The 21,662-nt window shown below is 40.7% G+C and overlaps 1 protein-coding gene across 1 annotated transcript; it reads left to right on the forward strand.

Moving 5' to 3' along the window:
- Window positions 1–1,448: 1,448 nt before the first annotated feature.
- Arhgap11a (Rho GTPase activating protein 11A) lies at window positions 1,449–20,692 on the forward strand. The gene is made up of 12 exons (XM_048459530.3): window positions 1,449–2,239; window positions 4,700–4,770; window positions 6,631–6,727; window positions 7,009–7,262; window positions 8,197–8,360; window positions 8,889–9,035; window positions 12,380–12,454; window positions 13,323–13,490; window positions 15,588–15,714; window positions 16,152–16,257; window positions 17,864–18,002; window positions 18,305–20,692. Exons 1-12 carry the CDS (start codon window positions 2,111–2,113, stop codon window positions 19,828–19,830), a joined length of 3,003 nt encoding a protein of 1,000 aa, XP_048315487.2. The 5' UTR covers window positions 1,449–2,110; the 3' UTR covers window positions 19,831–20,692.
- The last annotated feature ends 970 nt before the right edge of the window (window positions 20,693–21,662 follow it).

Here is a 21,662-nt window from a genome sequence, read left to right on the forward strand (position 1 = left end):
GGGATGTGGTCTTGCTGGAGGAAGTATATCACTGGGGTCAGGCTCTGAGGTTTCAAAAGATTGGTGCCCTTTTGAGGTAGCTTCCTCTGTTTCCTGTTTGTGGAGCGAAATGTGATCTCTCAGCTACTGCTTCAGCACCATGCCTATATGCCTGCTGCCATGCTCGCTGCCAGTCATGATGGCGATGATGATGGATTCCCTCTAGACCATACTTGCTGCAGTCCCTTGTACATGTGTTCTAGGTTGACCACTTGGGATTGGGTAACCCATCAGAGAGCTCATTTCTGGAGAAAACTGGTTCTACTTCTCTCAGTACTCATTGATAGCCTGGTTCTCCGCCTAGCAGCGTTTCTCAACATGTGGGTCGCAACCCGTAGTCGCATATCAGATATTTTCATTATAATTCATAACAGTAACAAAATGACAGTTATGAAGTAATAATAAAATAATTTTATGATTGTGGGGTCACCATAACATGAGATACCGTTTTAAAGGGTGAAAATATTAGGAAGGTTGAGAACCAATGGAGTTTATTATCTCTTATCCTCCTATTCCCAACTCCCCAAGATTGCTCTTACCAATCCCCATTCGTTTTCACGGTTTTTTTTTTTTTTTTGTAACTCACTGGAGAAGCAAAATGAATAATAAAATAAAGTAAATCCCGTTGCTGTTTTAAGTCTGCATGGGGCATAAGTAAATATTATACTATGTATTTGAGCACGTTTTCCGTCCCAGCAACAGAACTCGGTGGTGTGATTATTGGCGTTTGAAAATGGAAAGGCAGCTCGGTAAACAGAAGCTGAGGTGGTGAGTCCTGCATGGAGATCAGACAGTCGAGATTTCAGTAATGGCCACGGCAATGGGTAACGGGACTCCTGGTCCTTTAACCAAATCCCATAGTATTGCAGCAGCCGCCTCCCTAAGACGCCGTATTCCTCCATTCCTCTCTCGCGACAAGGCATCTCTGTTGGACTTAACTACTTATGCAAGAAAACTTAACACTATCCTCCGTCTTCCGAATAAGGATCAATGGCTCACGGTTCCAATTCCCAACTAGGACCATGGGGCTAGGGTCTCGCAAGCGACTTATAACTAAAGTTGATTCACGCCAGCTTCCGTAGAAGCGGTTTCTCTAAGTGACAGGACCTTCAGCTTCGGCCAAGAAAGGAAACGGGGAGGGGGCGGGGTGTCCTGGGGGGATGAGGTGTCTATTCGAATGCCCGAAGTATACTGTTTGAAGAGCAGAGCAAATATATTCAGACACGCTTTAGTCATTTTCCTCCAAAGGAACGGGCAAAGAGAATGTGGAACCCGCTCTCTTTCCACATTCCTTAAGCCTGCACATCACGCACGTTGCGCCGGAACCTTCCAGACAGGCAGCTTCTGGCCACCCCGAGAGGGGTCCTCATTTTGAAAACAGGAGCGGGCCAATCAGCTGCGGAGCGCTCTTTGGCGCTGGCGTTTGAGCTCAGCTGCGGCTGCCCAGGTGCGGTCGCCACAGGCCCGATGTGTGCAGATAAAGTGGGGCGGAGGCATTTGCACCGAGCCGCTGAGCTTTTGCAGGCGGGGGCCGCACGCAGGCTGATGGGCTAGGGGACGGGCAGCGTGTGACACGGGGTGTCGGCGGGGACCAGCCCGGGCGGGGACCGGGACTGGGTGGGGAAGATTCCCCGAGCAGCCGGCTGGCCCGGCTGGAGGGACGAGGTGACGATCTGAGCGACCAAGGCCATCGTGCGTGGGAGAGGAGAGGTGGCAGAGTCCCGAAAGCGTGAGGAGCTCGCAGCAGGCGCCGGTGTCAGGAAACGGAAGGGTCAAAGGGAGTAGGGAGGGTTGTGTGAGTGGCTGACAGGGCCGAGGGTCCCGGAGAGAAGGTCTGTGGAAGTGAAACGAGAGTGAAGTGTGTCCGGAGAGAAGAAGGTCTGTGGACGTGGATCGAGGTCGAAGGGAAGCCGTGGAAGTGGCCGGGGCCTGGGGCCGGAAGAGTGCCAGACGTGGCGGAAAGACAGCGGAGCGGGGCGCAAGCCTGAAGGTGTTTGGGAATTGGAAGACTTGGTGGCAAACGAAAGTCAGGACCCGGAGTCGGCCTCGGAGAGTGGGAGACGTGTTCGGGATGTGGGATCGGAGGTTGGTCAGATTGGCCCTGCTGCAGCAGCTGCGGGCTGTCTACGGCATTAAGGTCAAGGGTGGCCGCGGGCAGTGTGACCGCAGGAGACGGGAAACTGCCGTCACGGAAATAAGGGTAAGTGGAAACACGCAGGGACGGGGACACACGTCGGTTATGCTGGCCAGGAAAGACACGTGGTTAGAAGTGTCAAGTTCAACCTGTGTGGTCGTTTGTCTGTGTTTTTCTCATTTTTCAGAAACCTTTCAGCGTTGAAAATTGCACTATTTTCTCGCTGTTGCACCGTATCATACTTCCTGGTCTCCTTAGCAGTCAGTGTAAGCGTTAGCTGCCAACATCAGCCCTAGACTGAAAAAGAAACCTGGTTTTTGTGTTGTTTTTTTTTAAAATAAGCAAATTAACCATCGAGAGTGAGTTGAAGGGTTTGTTTAATAATATCACTGAGATCATACTTCTAAAGTTTCATGATCCCTCCCTTCAGTTACTTTTGTGTGTGCCCAGGCCCACTCATGCCGTGGGCATGCATCTGGGGGTCAGAGGACAACTGGCCTGAATTAGTTTTCTCACACCTTATGTGACCCTTGGGTATCAAACTCAGGTTGTTAGGCTTAGAAGCAAATACACTACTCATCAAACCATCTCTCTGGGCCAATTTCTTTCTTTTTTAAATTTAGTAGTGAATATTTGGGGTGAGATTTTAATCTTTATTGAGAAATCAAGACTTCCATTGTGAAGAACTGAATATAAGTCATATTAAAAGTATGTGGGTAATTTATTAGTACTTTGTAGTATTTGAACGCGAAAGCTAATAAAATTAATTTGCATAATTGTGTTGTTTGATAAGGAGTATTTTGTAGCCCAGATTGACCTTGAACACACTAGCTAAGGCTGCCTTTGAGCTCTTCCACCTCCCTAGTGTTGGGACTAGAGAGATGTGTCACCACATCTTAATGTGTGGTTAAAAATTACCGTGGTTACTTTGTTTTGTTTTTCGAGACAGCGTTTCCCAGTGTAACAGTCCTAGCTGTCCTGGAACTAGTTCTTGTAGACCAGGCTGGCCTTGAACTCACACAGATTCACCTGCCTCTGCCTCTCAAGTGCTGGGATTAAAGGTGTGCCCCCACCACCCGGCTCTACAGTGGTTACTTCTTGTTTGGTAAAACTGTCTTCCCATAACCTTCAGTGTAGGTATTTGCTTTTGTTTCTTCCATTCTTTGACTAATAAATCCTGACACTTGCCTTTAGAGCCAGGCCTGACTTTACCGCTAACTATGAATGCGGGCTTGCTGGTCTTGTTCGTTCTCATTAAGCTTCAGTTCTTTATTCTGCAAAGTGGTGATTCCTGCTAAGTCCTGTAAGTAGGTCTAGCACAGTACCTGTCACCTGCCACCTATTCAGCTATGACAGTTATCCATGTTCTAATTAGCGGTTGTGTGGTATAAATTCAGCTGTGAATGCTATAACATATTCTGATGGGATACAATTCTTTTTATGACACGATGACATAAGATTCAGGTTCAGAAATAAGAGACAGAGAATGTTATAGTGATTCAATAATGATTGAGCAGCTGAAAACTAGAAAAGCCAGGGTTTGAAAAGTGGCAGTCTTGCAGTGGGAACCTAAGTTCTAATTGTTTTTTTTTCTTTTTTTTTTTTTGCTTGAATAGTTGCCAGAACCAGCCAAGTGCTAGAACCAGGACTAGTAAAATTTCATTACTGTGTTGAATCATTAATAATTCAATCAGTGGTCTCAATGAGAAGTACTTAGCAGTTATGGAGAGCAGGTACATCTGAGCTGAGTCAGTACGCGATGAGGCGCACTGATTTAATGTTTAGAATGCAGACAGCTGCAGTCTACATACTTAGTGATGCATTTTTAGGAAGTTTGTACGAAGAAGTAGGAAGATAATGGCAGCAAAAACGCCCAAAACACAAGGGTACTTTTGGGATCTTTGATGTTGTAAACTGAATGTATATTCTTTAAAAGTGAGTCTCAAGGTAGCTAACTGGAAATTGTCTTAAATGTTTGCACTCTGCTGTACAGTGTGGAAAAGTTACAAGGTCTAAAAATACCCACATCGGATACATTTTAGATCAAAGGTGACAAGAATTTAGGAGTTACTGTTTTACTTACCACCTAACTTAGTCTTTTATAAGAGTTAGATGACTAGAGAAAAGTATAAAGGAGGTCTCTGAAGAAATGTAGAGCATAGGAATTAGGTGATAATATTTGGACTAAGTTTGGTCTAAGAATTAAGCACTAATTGTATCAGTTTCCCATAACGAGGTCAAAGACTGGCTGAATGAACAAGGTTTTTTGAAGGCAGTGGTTTTATCTTGGTGTCTTTCTACTCAAAACATCTAGCTTATTGTCTTGTAGGACATGTAGACATACTTGCTAATGAACTTCAAGTTTTGCATTGATTGATAGCTTGGAGTTCATTTTCTGATAATGTGTTCATTTTATTTCATTTAGGAAATAAATTTTTCATTTCCTATTAGATCTTTGCCTAATGTTAAAGATATTATTTAATGCCTAATAAATACTATGTTGAGTAACTGAGTTTGTCATTTTAGGGTAAGATATTTGGAGTTCCTTTTAATTCATTGCCTCATTCAGTTGTTCCAGAATATGGACATATTCCAAGGTAAGCAGTCTTCAAAAATGAAGAAAATATTTCAAACAGGTTTTAAAAATAGTTTCAAAGGTTTCAAAAATAGTTGAATAATGTATACATTTGCTTAAAATCACATTATTTCATCTGTGATCATTACCTGTTATAAAAAATAAAAACATCAGGCTAATAAGATGATTTAGTGGGTAAAGCACCATAAGGTAGTGCCACACTCATGTATAGAGGTGGAGGGAGAGAACCTGACTTTACAGAATTGTCTCTGACTCCAGCATGGGTGCTGGGGCTTTCTCTCTCTCTCTCTCTCTCTCTCTCTCTCTCTCTCATACACACACACACACACACACACACACACACACACACACACACACGCGCGCGCGCGCGCATGCACATGTCATGCACTTGCTGCTATAACAGTTTCAGAGTCGTGGATCCAGGAGTAATGACTGAGACTTTGCTATAATCTCTGGACTCCCTGTATGTAAGCACAGCTGCTGTCCTTTACCCTGTTCTAGGGCTAACATTCAGGCACTCAGCTCTGTCTCTGCTAGTAGCTGGCATACTTTCCAGATTTTTGATGCCAGCTGTTGAATCTAATGTTAACATTGGTTGAGGTCAGTTCATAGGTAAAACTGAACCTTCACCCCTTAATATGAGAATGATTATAAGGACAGAGAAGAATTCTATTTTTCCAAGGAAAAAATGTTAGACTGAGAAGAACTTGACGTTGTTTGGGGGATGTAGGATTAGCTATGTAAAGCTATGCCAGCTGTGCCAGGTCACCACCCATGGAGAGACAGCCCATAGAGAAGACCAGGCAGGCAGCTGGGGAATACTTGAATCCCAGTGCTTGGCCAATGGAGACTGGAAGTCACCCTGGCCACATAGCAAGTGTGAGACCAGTCTGGGCTATGTGAAACTTTGTCTTTGAACACATGTAGACACCAAGTAGAAGAGGAGGAACATAGAGAACCCTGAGAAAGAACGTTTAGGGAGATAGCAAAAAAAAGCAGAGGAATGGCAAAAAGGACATATTAGAACAGGCGAACGGTCAGATGTGTCGATGAGTTAAGCAATATGAGGAGAAAATGGATTGGCAGTTGATTTGGTGAGACAAAGGTTATTGTGTCCTTGCTGGAATCTGTTTGAAGTAGTGAGGATGAATGTGTCCACTCGAGGTTTAGGGAGAGATGGGGATGTGATAAACAAGGCAAGTTTTGTGTTATGAAGAGAGGCAGAAAAGAATGTAGACATTTGTGTCGAACAGAAAACCCAGTGTGTGAATTCCTAATGCGTATGTGCTGCTCACATGGGCACAGTCATGTCAAGGACCACATGGAGGACTGGAAAAGCCTTTCTTAGGGTGAGGCTCAGAAGAAGATGACAAAGCCCTCTTTGGGAGACTGAGGACAGGTGTTGACAATGAGTTCAAAAAATGGCCTCCATAGCCCTTCACCCTACCCGGAATGAAGACTGCCCTATGAAGATTAGCTAGACTCTTGATCCAGCTGTATACTGTAAACTCCGCCTCTTTGTTTTTCTGTATGTACCATAAACACTGAGCTTGAGGAGGGGGCTAGTCCACCTGACGCCAGCTCTTTGTATCTGTCTTCTTCATTCTTTTACCACCCCTTGTCAGTTCTTTCCCCGGAGCCTTGCTGGATATGGCACGTGTTGAGGTTGTCCTGTGTGAAGCTATAGACCTTAGAGGAAAAGTTAGGTAACAAGGAGAACAAGTAACATTTTGTTACAAGATCAAGAGTATTTTTGACATTGGAGATGAAAAGGCGTAATGCCTGCCCGCTTATGTATTTTGGCAATAGAATGAAGTTATTGTGTGTCTAGACCCTTGAAAGAACATGATTTCTCTTTCAGCTTTCTTGTTGATGCGTGCACATCTTTAGAAGAGCATATTCATACAGAAGGGCTATTTAGGAAGTCAGGGTCTGTTATTCGTCTGAAGGCACTAAAGGTAAGCATATTTTGAACTATACTTTTTCATTAGTACTGTTTCTGATTTGATTTTTATAGTTGAAATATCTTTCTCAAAATTTAGCATGCTTTCAAATTGTGTTCTTCATTCTTATAAAATATTATACAAAAAGAAAACCCAGCTTTATTACTTTTAGCCTTTAAGAAAGGACTAGTATTTTAAACAAGAGTTAGGAGAACCCTTTTAATTAGATATGACCACTACTGTATTTAATATACTCTTAAGTTTCTGGAGTGCTCAAGATTCCTGTGTCTTTGCAGAGTAAACTGGACCATGGTGAAGCCTGCCTGTCTTCAGCACTTCCCTGTGATGTCGCAGGTCTGCTTAAGCAGTTCTTCAGGGAGCTGCCAGAGCCTGTCCTACCGACAGATCTTCATGAAGCATTGTTCAAAGCGCAACAGTTAGGGGCAGAGGAAAAGAATAAAGCTACATTGTTGCTGTCATGTCTGGTGGCAGATCCTACAGTTGATGTATTAAGATACTTCTTTAACTTTCTCAAGAATGTTTCTCTTAGGTAAGTGATAACTAAAAGCCTTAACGAATTTAATTTCTCAGCTACCTAAAGATGTTCCTAGTAGTTAATAAATTTAATTTGGAATGGGAAAAAAATGTAATGAGTCTTTACTATATAGGAAATATGCCCTGTGTAATTTAAGAAATAGTATACCAACTGAAAAACTACTTTGTGTCATTAGCGTCTTGATTAGGGTTGCCTTGAGGGTTTATTGGTATTTACAAGACTCATTGTCCACTGCATGGATTCTGGTTGTTTTGTTTTTAAAGCATTTGTCTTGTGTTTCTTCATTTTCCTCTTCCTACTGCCAGTGAACCTACTTGTTTTGTTTATAATTGAAGTTGCCTTCTAATGCTTCATTTTCTATGTGTGGCTCTAAAACGCAGATAAACAAACTTAATCTGTGTGAAAGAACAAAGTGTGAACTGATTAGTATCATTTATATTTAAATCTATGAGACTGTATATTTTGGGTTCTTTTTTTTTTAATATTTATTATTTATTATGTATACAATATTCTGTGTATATACCTGCAGACCAGAAGAGGGCACCAGACCCTGTTACAGATGGTTATGAGCCACCATGTGGTTGTTGGGAATTGAACTCAGGACCTTTGGAAGAGCATGCAATGCTCTTAACCTCTGAGCCATCTCTCCAGCCCCTATTTTGGGTTCTTAAGTTCTTTTATTTTGTGGTGCTAAGGTTGGAACTCAGGCAGGCCTTCCGCATAGTGGACAGACTCTACATTTAAGTGATAATCTTAGTGCTCCTTTTGTCTTTCCTTTGTTCCTTCCTTCTTCAGGCCCCTTAGGTGGGTGATTAGATGAGGGCTGTTTTACTCATAGGAAACAGGTAAAGTAAATGTCCTCAGTTTGTTATTTTAACTTCCTGTAGTTCTACCTTTTCCACCATTTAATAAAGCCTTTCATCATTAGGGCAAGTGAGAATAAAATGGATAGCAGCAATCTTGCAGTGATATTTGCACCGAATCTTCTTCAGACAAGTGAAGGCCATGAGAAAATTTCTGCTAACACAGAGAAAAAGCTACGCTTGCAGGCAGCAGTAGTGCAGACTCTCATTGATTGTGCATCGGATATTGGTAAGAGGTAGTTTCATTGTCAAGTAGTGGTGTGGGAGGTCCTTCTGTCTATATATTGCTTTCATTGGTTGAATAAAGAAACTGCCTTGGCCTTTTGATAGGGCAAAGCTTAGGTAGGCGAAGTAGACAGAACTGAATGCTGGGAAGAAGGGCAGAAAGGCAGACGTCATGAATCTCCTGCCTGAGACAGACGTAGGTTAGAATCTTGGCGGTAAGCCACAGTCATGTAGTGATACTGGAAATGGGTTGAATCAAAATATAAGAATTAGCCAATAAGAGGCTAGAACTAATGGGCCAGACAGTGTTAAAATGAATACAGTTTCTGTGTGATTATTTCAGGGGTTAATCTAGCCAGGTGGTCGGGAAGAACAAACAATGGGCTCTCTCTCTCAACAAAATAGTAGGATTTATTTCAATGAAGGCGATCCTGGCTTCCAGCTGAAGGTAACTGTTAGAAAGGAACTATATTATTACTTTGGGATGGAGAAGGAAGGAAGGAATAATTATATAATGAACATTTTGATTTAGGACGTGTGCCAGATTTTATCCTGGAAAAGATACCAGCCATGTTAGGTATTGATGGTCTCTGTACTGCTCCGTCCCTGGAAGCCTTTGAAGAAGGAGAATATGAAACTCCTGGTGAATGTAAGAGAAAAAGAAGACAAAGTGTTGGAGGTAATCGATGTTACGTCTCATTTTAGGGTGGTAATGAGACTATATCTAGAATGCCAACATCATCATCAGCTGTGGTATGTGTCTTTTGGATGCCTAGTTGGAGAAATAAAACACAGGCATATTAGAAGTTCAAGTGATAATGCAATCTGATAATAAGTGCTAATCTTTAAGAGAAGATTACCTGGTCTGTTATCACCATGGTTTTGTAAAAGAGGAGGTCAAACTAAGCCTTATTTATTTTTATTTATTTATTTATTGTGAGAATTGAAGCTAGGGTCTCAAACAGGTTAGTCAAGCACTAAGCCTCTGAACTACATCCTCAGCCCTCAATATGGGTCTTGAAGGATGGGTAGAATACAGAGAAATTGAGTGAAAGAGAAGAAAACTTAGATTCTGTATTAGTTGAGAAATGTAGAATAGATACAAGTCTATCCTAACTACGGGTCAGTGTGCTCTGAGTGATGTATTCACTGTGTATATTTGATGATATAATGTGGAACTAGAGGCCGGGCCAAAGACAGACTGGGACCGGGACCTGGTTGACTAAGTGTTGAAGGGTTATAATTGGAGGTATGACATGATTGAAGTATGCTGTAAGTTTATCTAATTTGAAGAACTGTCACCCAGAGGTGGAGAGAATGATAAGAGGGTATGGCAACAATATAGGTGCCAGATCTTTGAAGAACTTAGTTGTGTTAATGAAGAGTGTGAAGTCAGTAGTGAAGGAAATGCTGCTGAAGGAGATTCAAAACAAACAAAAGTTCCCTCATGCTGATAGACATCTCCTGTCTCTTCTCAGTCAGGAAGAGTGGGACCATCTGTCTTCCTTGGGAGAGTTCCCCTGGTGTGATGTGCACACATGCATGTTCACGTGCTTGAGCAGTTATGGGGAATTCAGAACAACCTTGAAAGTCCTGCTCTCTGCCTCTTTTGAGATGGGCTCTTTTGTTGACTGTTGTGTGCTATCCCACACGCTTCCAGGGATTCTTCTGCCTCTGCCTCCCATTCTCCCCAAAGGAATAATTAGACTACAGACCATACCCAGCTTTAGTGAGGGTTCTGGGATTTGAGTTTAGGTCCTTAAACTTACACAGCAAGCACTTTATCCACTGAGCCATTTCCTTACCCAATTTTTTACCTTTTGGAATCTTTTGACTTAGTTGTTGCTTTTTTATATTCTTTCTTTATTACTTTTTTTTTATGCAGAGGGGTATGGGAGTATACAGCAGGTGACAACTAGTGTTCAGCAAGCTGATCTACCAGACGAGTGACTCCTGATGGGGAGTCCTACTTGACAAAGTCTGTGGGGTTACTGTCTGTGGAAACCGATTGTTCCTGTCTGTAATATCTCTTATGTACCACTTCATTTCTTCCCTAAGAAAAGCTTTAGGTGTATTCCCACTGTTTGTGTGTTTATCTCGTATAAATATTCCATCTATTGTGAACACATATAGCTGTGGATGGTTAGGAAGATGATATCTACTTAAGCTGGATACTTTTGATGAATAAAAATAGTACTAGGATATATTACATTACTCAGACTGATATAGAAGAATTCTAGTCACAAAGACTGCCTTTTACACAGACAGTTAATTTTAGACTCCAGAATAAATGCAAAGCAGTCTGGTTGTCCCTAGAGACAAATACATGAAGTCATTTTCCCAGGTATCTTACTGATTCAAGGTCAGGATAGCAACTTTAGTAGATATAACTTTCTCAGTAATTGACTTTTTTCACGTAGTCCCAGTTTTAGGCTCAAGGTTCAGCCAATTGAACCTTGAAGATGCCAATGTCTGGGCATCTTCATCAAATTAGAGCTACTGGCGTAGCAAGTGTTACTCACTGACTGGTCAATGTGACCTTCTTAGCGTAAGAGAAACTGTGTGACTTACCTTGTATTAGAGAATAGGTCGGCTCTGAAAATGTAACATGTAATTGTCCAGAGTTTATCTGTGTACTGAGTGAATGAATGGGTGAGTAAAGAGTAAGTGGATGGTGTAGAAGTGTGTGTGAGTGTGAGAGAGCTGTATGAAAGAGCTGCTGCTACTAAAGAAACTCTGTAAAGTGCTATATGTGAGGGAAGTGTGTAAAGGGCTGTGTGTGAGGGAAGTGTGTAAAGGGCTGTGTGAGGGAAGTGTAAAGAGCTGTGTGTTGGGAGGACTGTGTAAATGAGATGTGTAACTGGCTGTGTGGAAGATGTAGCTGTGGAGACAGACTTGTAACTGTGGAGACAAGGAAGATGAAGCTGTATAGTAAAGAGATGTGGGAGAGAAAGATGTGGAAGACCTTCCTTCCACTTCCAGTCTTCTTTTTCCATCCTCTCTCAAAGAGGTAGCTTCTTTTCTCCTCTCCTCTTCTCCCCTTTTCCCTCCATTTCCCTGTTCCCCTTTCCCTTCCATAACTCAATATTCAACCTCACTCTGCTTGGCATGCCTATCCCTCTCTGTCTCTTACCAACCCTGACTACTCATGGGGCTGACCTGCCGTGGTCTGTCACCCACTTTGCAACTCCCTGCCAGGGATCCACTACCCACTGCAGCCACCCCTCAGGGACCTACATTTTATTTTTACCATTACATTGGTGCTCGTGATTCGGCCAGGCTCTCTCCACATTCCCTCCTGCCCAAGGGTGGGCCGGCTGAGGACACATGGAAACCTGGGCTCAAGAACTGGGTTTCTTTACAACAGCCCCAAATTCAAAAATAAAGAAATAAATAAAAATAAAAAAGAAAGATGTGTAGCCATGTGAAAATAGATGTAACTGTGCGTAGAGGTGTATGTATGTAAAGCGATATGTAACTGTTTGTAAAGATGTAACTGTGTAGAGAGATTGTCAAGAAAGAGAGATTACGTAAGTTGAAGGAAGTAAAAGGAAAGTATGTACTTGTTACTTTTTTCTTAGGTTACCATCAGAAAGCTTATTTAGGCCTCAGATAGAAAAGTCTGTCCCTTGGCATAATCGTGGATTTTTTTTCTTACCTACCCTAGGTGCTGACTGAAGGCTGCCCCTCCCCTGTTAGCCGTATTTGTAGGTTCATTTTATTACTTCCCTGTTATTTTCATAGGGTGACTGTGTTTCAGCAGAACACAACTTCAAAGGAGGCAAACTGAATGACTTAGAAATCGCAGTTCTAGAGGCCAGTCTGTACATGAGAGTTGGGTTCTGAGATCTGTAGGGTAGATTGCTTGCTTTCTTTTTTTGACTTCTAGAATGCAGTTCTATCTATAAAACTTCCTGCTACAAATGTAAATATTTCTTAAGACATATTTTTTCTTTTCTATTGGTCCAAGGCTGATTATTTTACATTAATTGCTTATGTAACTATATATGCCTTGCATTTCAGATTTTGTTAATGGAGCCCTAAATAAACTTAAGTCTAGCAGAACACCCTCTATTACACCTCAACAAGATAGAACTGGTAGGTGTTTGTTATATAAACATATTAAATGAAATTTTTTTAGTGCCATGTAAAAACAATTATAATAATTGCTTAATTTAATAATCCAATCTCAGTGCTAATTTCCTTAAAAGTATTGTACTGTGTATAGTTAATGATATTACTAGTTACATTGAATGTGTCAAACTCAAAACTGTAAGGTTAGGATTTCTTTATCTGTTGCCATTTTTAAAATAATCCTAATTATGATTTCAATTGCTTATAACTTAGAACATTTGAAAGTGGCTCAATTTCACTTTGTGTCAGAATAAGAAAGTTACGCCTTCTGTATTTGCTTGCTGACAGATGTATTCGGCAAATATAGATAGCATGATGTTTTGTTTATCAGTGAACTGATTTGATTAATGCTCATTTATGAGAAACACATAGCAGAGTTAGTCATCTTTTTATCTTGACTATATTGATAGGAAAATCAATATATAGGAAAGACTGTATTGATAGTCTTTCCTCTGTACTATATATGTCCATTGCTCTATTTAATTTAAGTTACTACTGTTTTGTAAGAGCCTGCTAAGCCCAGTATGGTTGCTTCTGTCCCAAACCCCAGCACTTGGGAGAACAAGGCAGAAGAATCTCGTGTTCAAGTTCTGTCTGGGCTACAAAGTAAGAAAACCCCATCTCAAACAATAAAAGAAAAAAGAATATTGCCTCTTTGTAACTTTGCTATTTTTTTAAAATAATTACAGAATGTTAATTTAGCTAAGTAATATGGATCATGGAAATGGATCTCATGTTTTTTTATTAACTTCTAAGTAATAGCACTTATAAGAAATTAAAGCCTTTGTATGTTACCATCTGTATGGAGACGACGTTTCTGTGTGGTTTTCAGCCCAGGCCTCTGTATCACCATTGATTCTCACACCAAGTGTTAAGCGTAAACTGCCGGGAGAGTCTTCGCATGCCTTCTCAAGTAAGAAAAGGAAGTCCATCAGACACAACCTGAACTTTGAGCTGCTGCCAAGTCACCTCTTCAGCAGCAATTCTACTCCAGTGTCAGGTAGTGAAGAGAATCTGTGTCATTGGGTTGTAGATGTTAACATGAAGGCCTGTTCTCAGTAAATAACTACTTAGACTAATACCACCCACAAGAGCCAAAAGTTACATTTTTCCAAATTTCTGTATTTTTGGCTTCTGTGGATGGCATGGGTGCTCAGATTTTGTGTGACTGGGCATGCTGGGTTCTGTTTCTTCTGAATCCAAGTGTTATCGTCAGATGAGCTAAAGTCAGAAGTTTCTCCAAGTCTTAGTGTTATTCAAGTAAATTTACAAAAACCTTAAAACTTGGGGCAAGGCAATCAGCATATAGTTTCAGATGTTTGTCGTTTCTTTATTTCAATAGCATTCAAAATACTATTAGCTATTGAGTATACATTTTTGTTGCCACAGTTTTAGGCTTAGTGTATACTTATAGCACACCCAGAATATAAATTGACTTACATTAACTTTATCATCAACCAAAAGTGAAATGAAACAAAACCTATGTATGAAACCCAAAACCCAGGGGTCCCCTATCTCAAATTCATTATGTTTAATCAAAATCTGAGTCTCTTAGATTTTAATAATTGTTTGTTTCAGGCACTACTGAATGTATCATTTTGAGCATAAGAGCTGACTTACGAGTTCTTCCCAAAAGTCTTTTGGTTTTGTTTCTTATGGTTGATACTTTGCTTAAATTGAACAGAATAGTAAGTCATAGTTTTCCAGAAGGAAAACCCTCACAGGTTGTTCAGGGCTTATTACATTAGACAACAGGAAGGCCGATGTCTACATCTGTGGTGCTTTCAGTCACCAGAGGTTGGAGACTTAAACCTCATACTGTGTGATATTTAAAATCCTCTCCAATTTGGAAAACTTCCCAATGGCCATTGGAAATTGTAGTCTTTCTGTTAGCTGCTCCCTGAAGTGGAAATACTCTTGTGTTATTTTGAACTGAATTTGAATGTGAATCACCAGTGTGCATTTTCCTTTATGAAATATCCAGCAGTGCTTCTATTACTGTTAGCTCACCATCTTTCTTTGGCCTGTTTACTTAGTCACATTTGAGTTTTAAAAAGACCCTCTTTTTTCCCTCTCAGTGAATAAAGACATTAATCTATAGCCATGCCATACTCTTTGTTTTTTGTTTGTTTTGCTTTTCGAGACAGGGTTTCTCTGTAGCTTTGGAACCTGTCCTGGAACTAGCTCTTGTAGACCAGGCTGGCCTCGAACTCACAGAGATCCGCCTGCCTCTGCCTCCCAAGTGCTGAGATTAAAGGCATGTGCCACCACTGCCCAGCCTGCCATACTCTTTGTAATTTTATGTGTGATTAATTTACATTATTCTGCCTGTTCTGACTACTTCTTGTGACCACATACATTTCCAAGATAACTAAGTCACATTGGATATGTTAAATTGACCTCTAAAATGCTCTTAGCCTAATGCATGCAGAAGTCCACTAATGCATGGACTAAATAAGTCCACAAATACCTCTTTGGACTCTTGTGGATTTTTTATCAATAACTAATGAATTGACTGTTTGTGTTTGTTGGAAGTTTACTGGGTATGAATAGGACATGAGTCAAATGTATATTTACCTCTGTTTGTACTGTACTTGTTTGGTAAATGTTTGACTAGCAATCATATCCTGAATTCTCACATTCAAAAATTTTCAAGAGTTTAATTTTTTTAAGTTTCCATTTATATTTAACAATTTTATATTTCCATTCATATATGTCCCTTCCCATTTCTAATAATCCCTGACAGTAATATTTATGTTCATCAAGGAACTTTATTTCCAGAGCCTGAAACCGTTTAGTAAATAATAGGCAAATTCTACGTTGTCTCCACAGCTTGCTCTTCAAAGTCTGGCAGGGTATATCCCTCCCTTGTTGTAAGTGTTTAAAGCAGAACTAATTTAACCTTTAGTTGGCAATTATTAAATAGGAGGTTGATAGTTTTCCCTTTTGGTCAGTTAATAATACCTGAAACTTCTAACCAGAAATTGTGTTTCTTGTTGCGGCTTGGTGGCAGAAATTAGACTTAAATCTACTTGCTGCAGTATTATACTTTGAAAAGAAAGTATGCATGACACATTACCTGTCCTTCTTTTTCTAGTTCACTTTGATACGAGCCCGGAAGGGTCTTCTCAGAGTTCACTCTCACCTATTGCCATGAGTGGAAACCACTTGATCAGTACAGACCTAAGGCGAAGTAAAAGGATTGCGAGCAAAAAGGTTTACAGGTAGTCTGCCCAAGACATTGTCTTTTCACTGGGTGGCTAGTGATGTGTGCGCTGTCACACTACCAAAAAGTAGAGTCTAATCATATTTTTAAATCCTTTCAGTCTTTATGTTTTTATTAATTATAGGCCCTTCATATACTATCAGGAAGAAGAAAAAAAGTACTAAATTGAATTCATTGTCCTTGATAAAAATCATGGTGTGTGTTGACTGTTTAATTTTAGATTTTGTTAGTTTTACAAGTAGTCTGTTTTATAAGAGTAAGGGTGATCAACCATTCTCAGATGCAGATACGCTTGTATACATAGTGTGTTCAAGCTTAAGTCATTTGAAAGTGTCATTTAGTTATTAACAGTGATTTCTTTGGACTTAGATTTTCATCTTGCAAGAATTTCTGATATTTATGTCAGAAACTGACATTTTAAATTGCACTCTTCAGGGTAGAATCAGGAAAAGCAGGCTGCTTCTCTCCTAAGGTCAGTCGTAAAGAAAAGGTTCGAAGATCTCTTCGTCTGAAATTTAGCCTGGGAAAAAACAGAGATTCAGTAAGTATCTTGTTTTTGTAACAGAATACCCAACAAGCTGCACGAAGGAGAAATTCCTTCGGTTGGTATTTTTAGAAATGTCCGTTCATCCTGGTGGGGGAATAGGGCAAGTAGAGCCCTTCATGTCATGTCAGCTGGAAAACAGGCACAAGGAATCAGAAAGGGACTGGGGTGCAGTCCAGGTCTCTGCAGATCCCCTTCACTCCAGCTCCCATCTTTCCCTGTAATGCTGTCAGATTGTGAATCACTAATGGATTCATTCATTCACTGGGCCAGAGCTCTCTTGTGATAATCTCTGGAAATGCCATCACATGTATCCCTACAAGTGTGCTTGTCTAATGTTCTAGGCATTTTTATTCAGGCTCACAATTAAGAAAATCATAGTGGTTATGGCTTTATTAATCAGTTAGCATAACACATATCATAATAACATAAAATTGTAGACTTAAAGTACTCTCTCACATTTACCTTCCTCCAAATTAATGCACTACTGTTCTTTATCAACATTTTTATCTCAGAACTTCACTAAAACTGCTCCCATCAAGCTGTGGGGTGCACGCCTTAAATCGCAGATTAGGAGGCAGAGGCAGGTGGAGCTCTGAGTTCAAGGGCTGGTCTATAGTGTGAATTTTGGATCAGTCAGGGATACATAGTGAGACCCTGTCTCAAAAAAAAAAAAAGTCCATAAAAAAGCAACCGAAAGTATTTTCAATTTTTTGCAGACAGGCAGTCAAGAATTGTCAATTAATAGGCCTACTCCCCTCTCCTGTGGGCAACATTTGACTACAGACTCCTTGCTCCTCTTTGGCTTACTTTCCTATTACTTTTGAAATTCCTTTGTAACAATATGCAACACTGTTCTTCTAAGACATTCACACTGAATTCCCCAGATCACAGTACTCTCCTAAACAAGCTGAATACATGTCTTCGTTTCAGGTTTGGTTTGAATTTGGGAAGTGTTTGTCTTTTATTGTGCTAAACATGTATTGGGGCACTGAGCTTGGATTTCTGCTTAGTCCTTCCTTGGATGTCTTTAGGCAAAGCCTGTCGTGCGCACCGCTCCCTGCTGCAGCTCTCTCTACAGCCAAGCCCGCTCTCCCTGCTGTCACCCACCTCAGTCACGCAGGCTGCACTGTGCACGTTCTTGGTTCCTCACCCATATTCCCGTGTGCCACATCCTGTCTGTTAGAGAAGCCTGCTTAATTTAGTTTCTGTTCTAAGCTGCCTCTAAATTTTCTTTTCTTCTGGCTAACTGCAGTTAATGTACTAGTGGGCCTGCCTGCTTCTTCCCTTTCTGCAATACTTGCCCCCAAGAAACAGCCTTTTAAAAAAGCAAGTTGTCACATTGCTCTTCTACCCTAAACCCTGCAATGACACTTTTTATTCTGAATGAAAGCCCAGCCTCCTGCATTGAGCTGCATGCCCCACGTGATCTGAGCTCTGTTCCTGGCATTCTGTCTCCTCACTGTGCTTTCTCCCTGACTCGCTCCAGTCAAAAACAAAGTAACAAAGTTGGTTACTGATTTTAATACTTAATTGGTCTTAATATTTTTGATTAACTGGATTTGCTTAACTAAACCATTTTCAAATTTTCTTTTCTGTACAGAATGGATGTTCTGTCATCAATAGATATGAAAATGTTGGTCGACGACTAGCGAATCAACAAAGTCTAAAAAATAGGATTGAATCTGTAAAAACAGGTCTGCTTTTTAGCCCAGATAATGATGAAAGATTGCTAAAGAAAGGTACATTTACACAATACTGTAGAATTTTATCCAAAATTTTAGTATCAGTTTCTTTAAGATAAAATATATTACTTTGTTGTAGAAGTTTAAAGTTCTCATTTGAATGGTGAAAATATTTGACTTGGCAGTATAGTTTCTGCCAACAACTGGTGGATGCTTATGAATGACATCCCTACCTTAAATTATAACATCTTCAATGTTTTGGAATTAATGCTCAGTACCTTTACTTGTCGTATGTTTGGATTATATTTCAAAACTAGGTAAGATGTAAAGTATTAAAAACATCAACTGGTTTATTTTAGATGCAGAAAAGATGAGTAAATCTGAGGAACACTTGTTGACTCCAGATGGACTAGATGGAGCAGATTACAGGATGTCTTGGACAGAACCCAGTAATTCAAGCTTTCAAGACATGGGTGTAAATGGATCTTCTCCAATAATGAGCAACCCTGAGGTGAAGAGCTTTTCTTTGGAGCCCGATATTACTGTTGAAAGCTCACCAGCTGTGTCATGTGAGCGTGGACCTTCCCCCTTCCACAGCCAACCTGACAACAGTGTGCTGGGGAGTTCCCTTAGTGGGGATGAAAGTAACCTGACCTCCGAGACCTTGCTGAAGATTCAGAAAGCCTTTTCCGAGTCTGGGAGTGATCTTCATACACTGATAAGTCAGGGGCAGTCGTCAGTAACAGACGAGGGGGAGGAAAGTGAGGCCAGTGATGAGACTGTGAGGGGCACAAAGGGAGATGATGGGAGCCTCCGTGGGGAACGTGAGAGCTGCGATCCAGAAGGAGAGTTCTCTTCGTATCAAAGTCCACAACTTGGTAGAGAAGCAAGCATAGGATTTTACTCGGCTCAGGTGAAGGTGGAGCATGAAGAAGACATCCATTCGGAAGTACCAAAAGCTGACTTCATTCAGCAAGAACTCCCCAGTGAGGAGCAAACAAAGGAACCACAGTCCCCAAGGAACCAACTAAGTACTCAGTCAGTGGGGAATGAGACTGTGGTGGAGGAGGTCTCTGAGGCGGGTGGCGCTGCTGGGGAAGATGAGGCTCCCTCCTCTTTGGAGCAGAGTACCTGCCCTGTGATAGTCCTTTCAAAGCCTCAGCCCCAGAGGCTCGCTAAGCAGCAGTCACTAGTGGGAAAATGCAACACTGCAGTTCCTGGAGCTTTACAAATGACGGAGCATGGAAAGGTTTCTGATCACATCCAGTGGTTTAATAAACTCTCTCTAAATGAACCAAACAGAGCAAAAGTGAAGTCACCTCTGAAATTCCAACGTACTCCTGTACGGCAGTCTGTCAGAAGAATTAATTCTTTGTTGGAGTATGGCAGGCAACCTGTGAGGCAGAAGTTGGCAGTCCTTGGTGATGCAGCTTCTCCTCTGGTAAAGTCAGTGAGCTGTGATGGTGCTCTTCCTTCTTGTGTAGAAAGTACGTCAAAATACTCCTCTGGTTCCTCTACTAGATTAGGTCCTGAAGCACAGGCGTCTACATCGTGTGATGAGTCAAATGATGGAATTTCAAAATCAAGCGTTGAATTAACTTCTAAATCTTTCTCAAAAATTAAGAGACATCCAGATCCTGTCCATGCTTCTCTTGGAACTACTAGACTCTGTAAACAGGAGAGCAAATCTGGTGGCCACATTAAGTTTCCCTTGGATGATCTCACTAATCATGATAGATCAAAATTTGTAAGTAATACGGCTGGAATAAAAAGCAGAGTTCTTAGGAAGCCATCAGAGAAAGAAAGGGTCTGGTACAAAGGTTCTCCCAAAAATCCTATCGGAAAGACTCACCTGCTACCAACGAGTAAGCCTGTAGACTTGTAACGGATGCAGTGATGGTCATCCCTGTAAATAAGGGTAGCAGTTGGGGGGATGGTCTGCAGGATAGTTGTGCGAGTGTGTAGCTAAGGATGCTGGGAAAGCAGCTTTTCTCTGAGGCAGTCTCACTGCTGCAACAGTGTGTTATTTCCATACTTGCACCTAAGGCTACTTTGTTTTGCTTTATTACTGAAGATTTAAACTTTATTGTGATTTCTTGAAGCAAAGGTTATAATTAACTCTTAAAGATATTCTTGGCTAGATTTATTTAAGAGGGGCATGATTTTTGTTTTGCATGCCTGATAGGAAGTTGTGCTTGTTTTTGGTTATTCCTCCAAGTCAGGAACATTGTCCATTTCAAATTTACAGTAAGGGGATGGGTAAGCCTTGCAAATGTTATGTCTTGAATTGTGTTCATATTTGTCGTCCTAACCTTCTAGAAGTTGATTTGCCTCAGCAGTATGCTAACACTTATTCCTGTTTGGGGCAGAGGAATTTGATTAGTGTCTCCTGTGGGTGTATACAAAGTTTCACTTGAATTTTGAATTAAGGACAGTGGTTAAATCAGAATGGTGACTAGCTGCATTCATACATTATGATGCTGAAGTAATTGAGTAATTTTAAGCCATATTTCATTTTTGAAGGTAATTTTGATCTGTTTTATCCAGTACGAAAATAAAAATTTTAAGGAGAAATAATTAAGCTTGAAATTTTTAATCAAGGTTTTTTCCCTATGAAGATGGTTGATTTTAGAATTTGATTTGTTAATGTACTTCTGTACATTTTACTTAGATAAATATCTGATAGTCTTATCTTGTGTTTAAATGTTATTTATTTAGCATACACATTAAAAGTAACCTCTGGAAAATGTCTTGCCTCAGAGTGTTGTATTTTACATGGAAAGCATTGCACACGTTTTGTGTGTGTGTGTGTGTGTGTGTGTGTGTGTGTGTGTGTAAGGGAAAGGGGAACTTCAATCAAGTCCTTAAGTTTGCTTTGCTGGAATCTACTTGAAGATGTGTGGCTATTCTAGAATTTATTTTATGTATGTGAGTATTTTGGCTGTGTCTATGTATGTAATCCCATGTAAGTATAACACTTGTGTGCCTGTTCTCTGAGATGAGAGGGGATTGGATACCTGGATGGTTGTGAGCTGCTGTGTAGGTTCTGGAAACCTCTCTGTAGGACTGAGAACCACACCAAGAGCAATAAAGGCTCCAAGTGCTCTTACCATAGAGCATCTCTTACCATAGAGCATCTCTTCTGCCCCAAGACTTGTGTTTCAGTCCCACGTTCCTGTGTTCCTTAGGAATCCTTCCCTAGAGCTAGTATATGGTGTACATAAAAACTAAAACCTAACCTTCATATTTATCTAATCAAAACAGACTAGCCAGGCATTTTAGGTCAGACTGGAATAGGTTGTGGATCCCTGAAGAGAAATAGCCCAGATTTTGGAATATTTACATAGGCTTTACTGGTTGAGCATCCCTAAAACAGAAAGCTAAAATGCTTCAAAATTTGAAACATTTTGAACTAAACTCCCAGCATGTACTAAGAATCCTTCGATGATGTAACTGTCTTCAGTGCCTGAGCAGGGCATAGTGGAGTATGCCTGTGAGGCCAGCACTCCGGAGATGGAGATGTAGGATATGGAGCTCTTGTCTTGATTTAAAAAAAAAAAAAAATTCTACAAAATCTTCAACACTTAAGATTCCAGATCATTTCATATTTGGGAGTCAAGAAAGCTTTAAAATATGGTCTCATCTTTGTATTTATTTTTTGTCCAAAATGAAGGTTGTTGCTAATTTCATTGACTTTATGATCAGACAGTGTACATT

This window comes from Myodes glareolus, chromosome 10 (assembly GCF_982192425.1).
Source record: "Myodes glareolus chromosome 10, mMyoGla1.1, whole genome shotgun sequence".
Taxonomy (NCBI): domain Eukaryota; kingdom Metazoa; phylum Chordata; class Mammalia; order Rodentia; family Cricetidae; genus Myodes; species Myodes glareolus.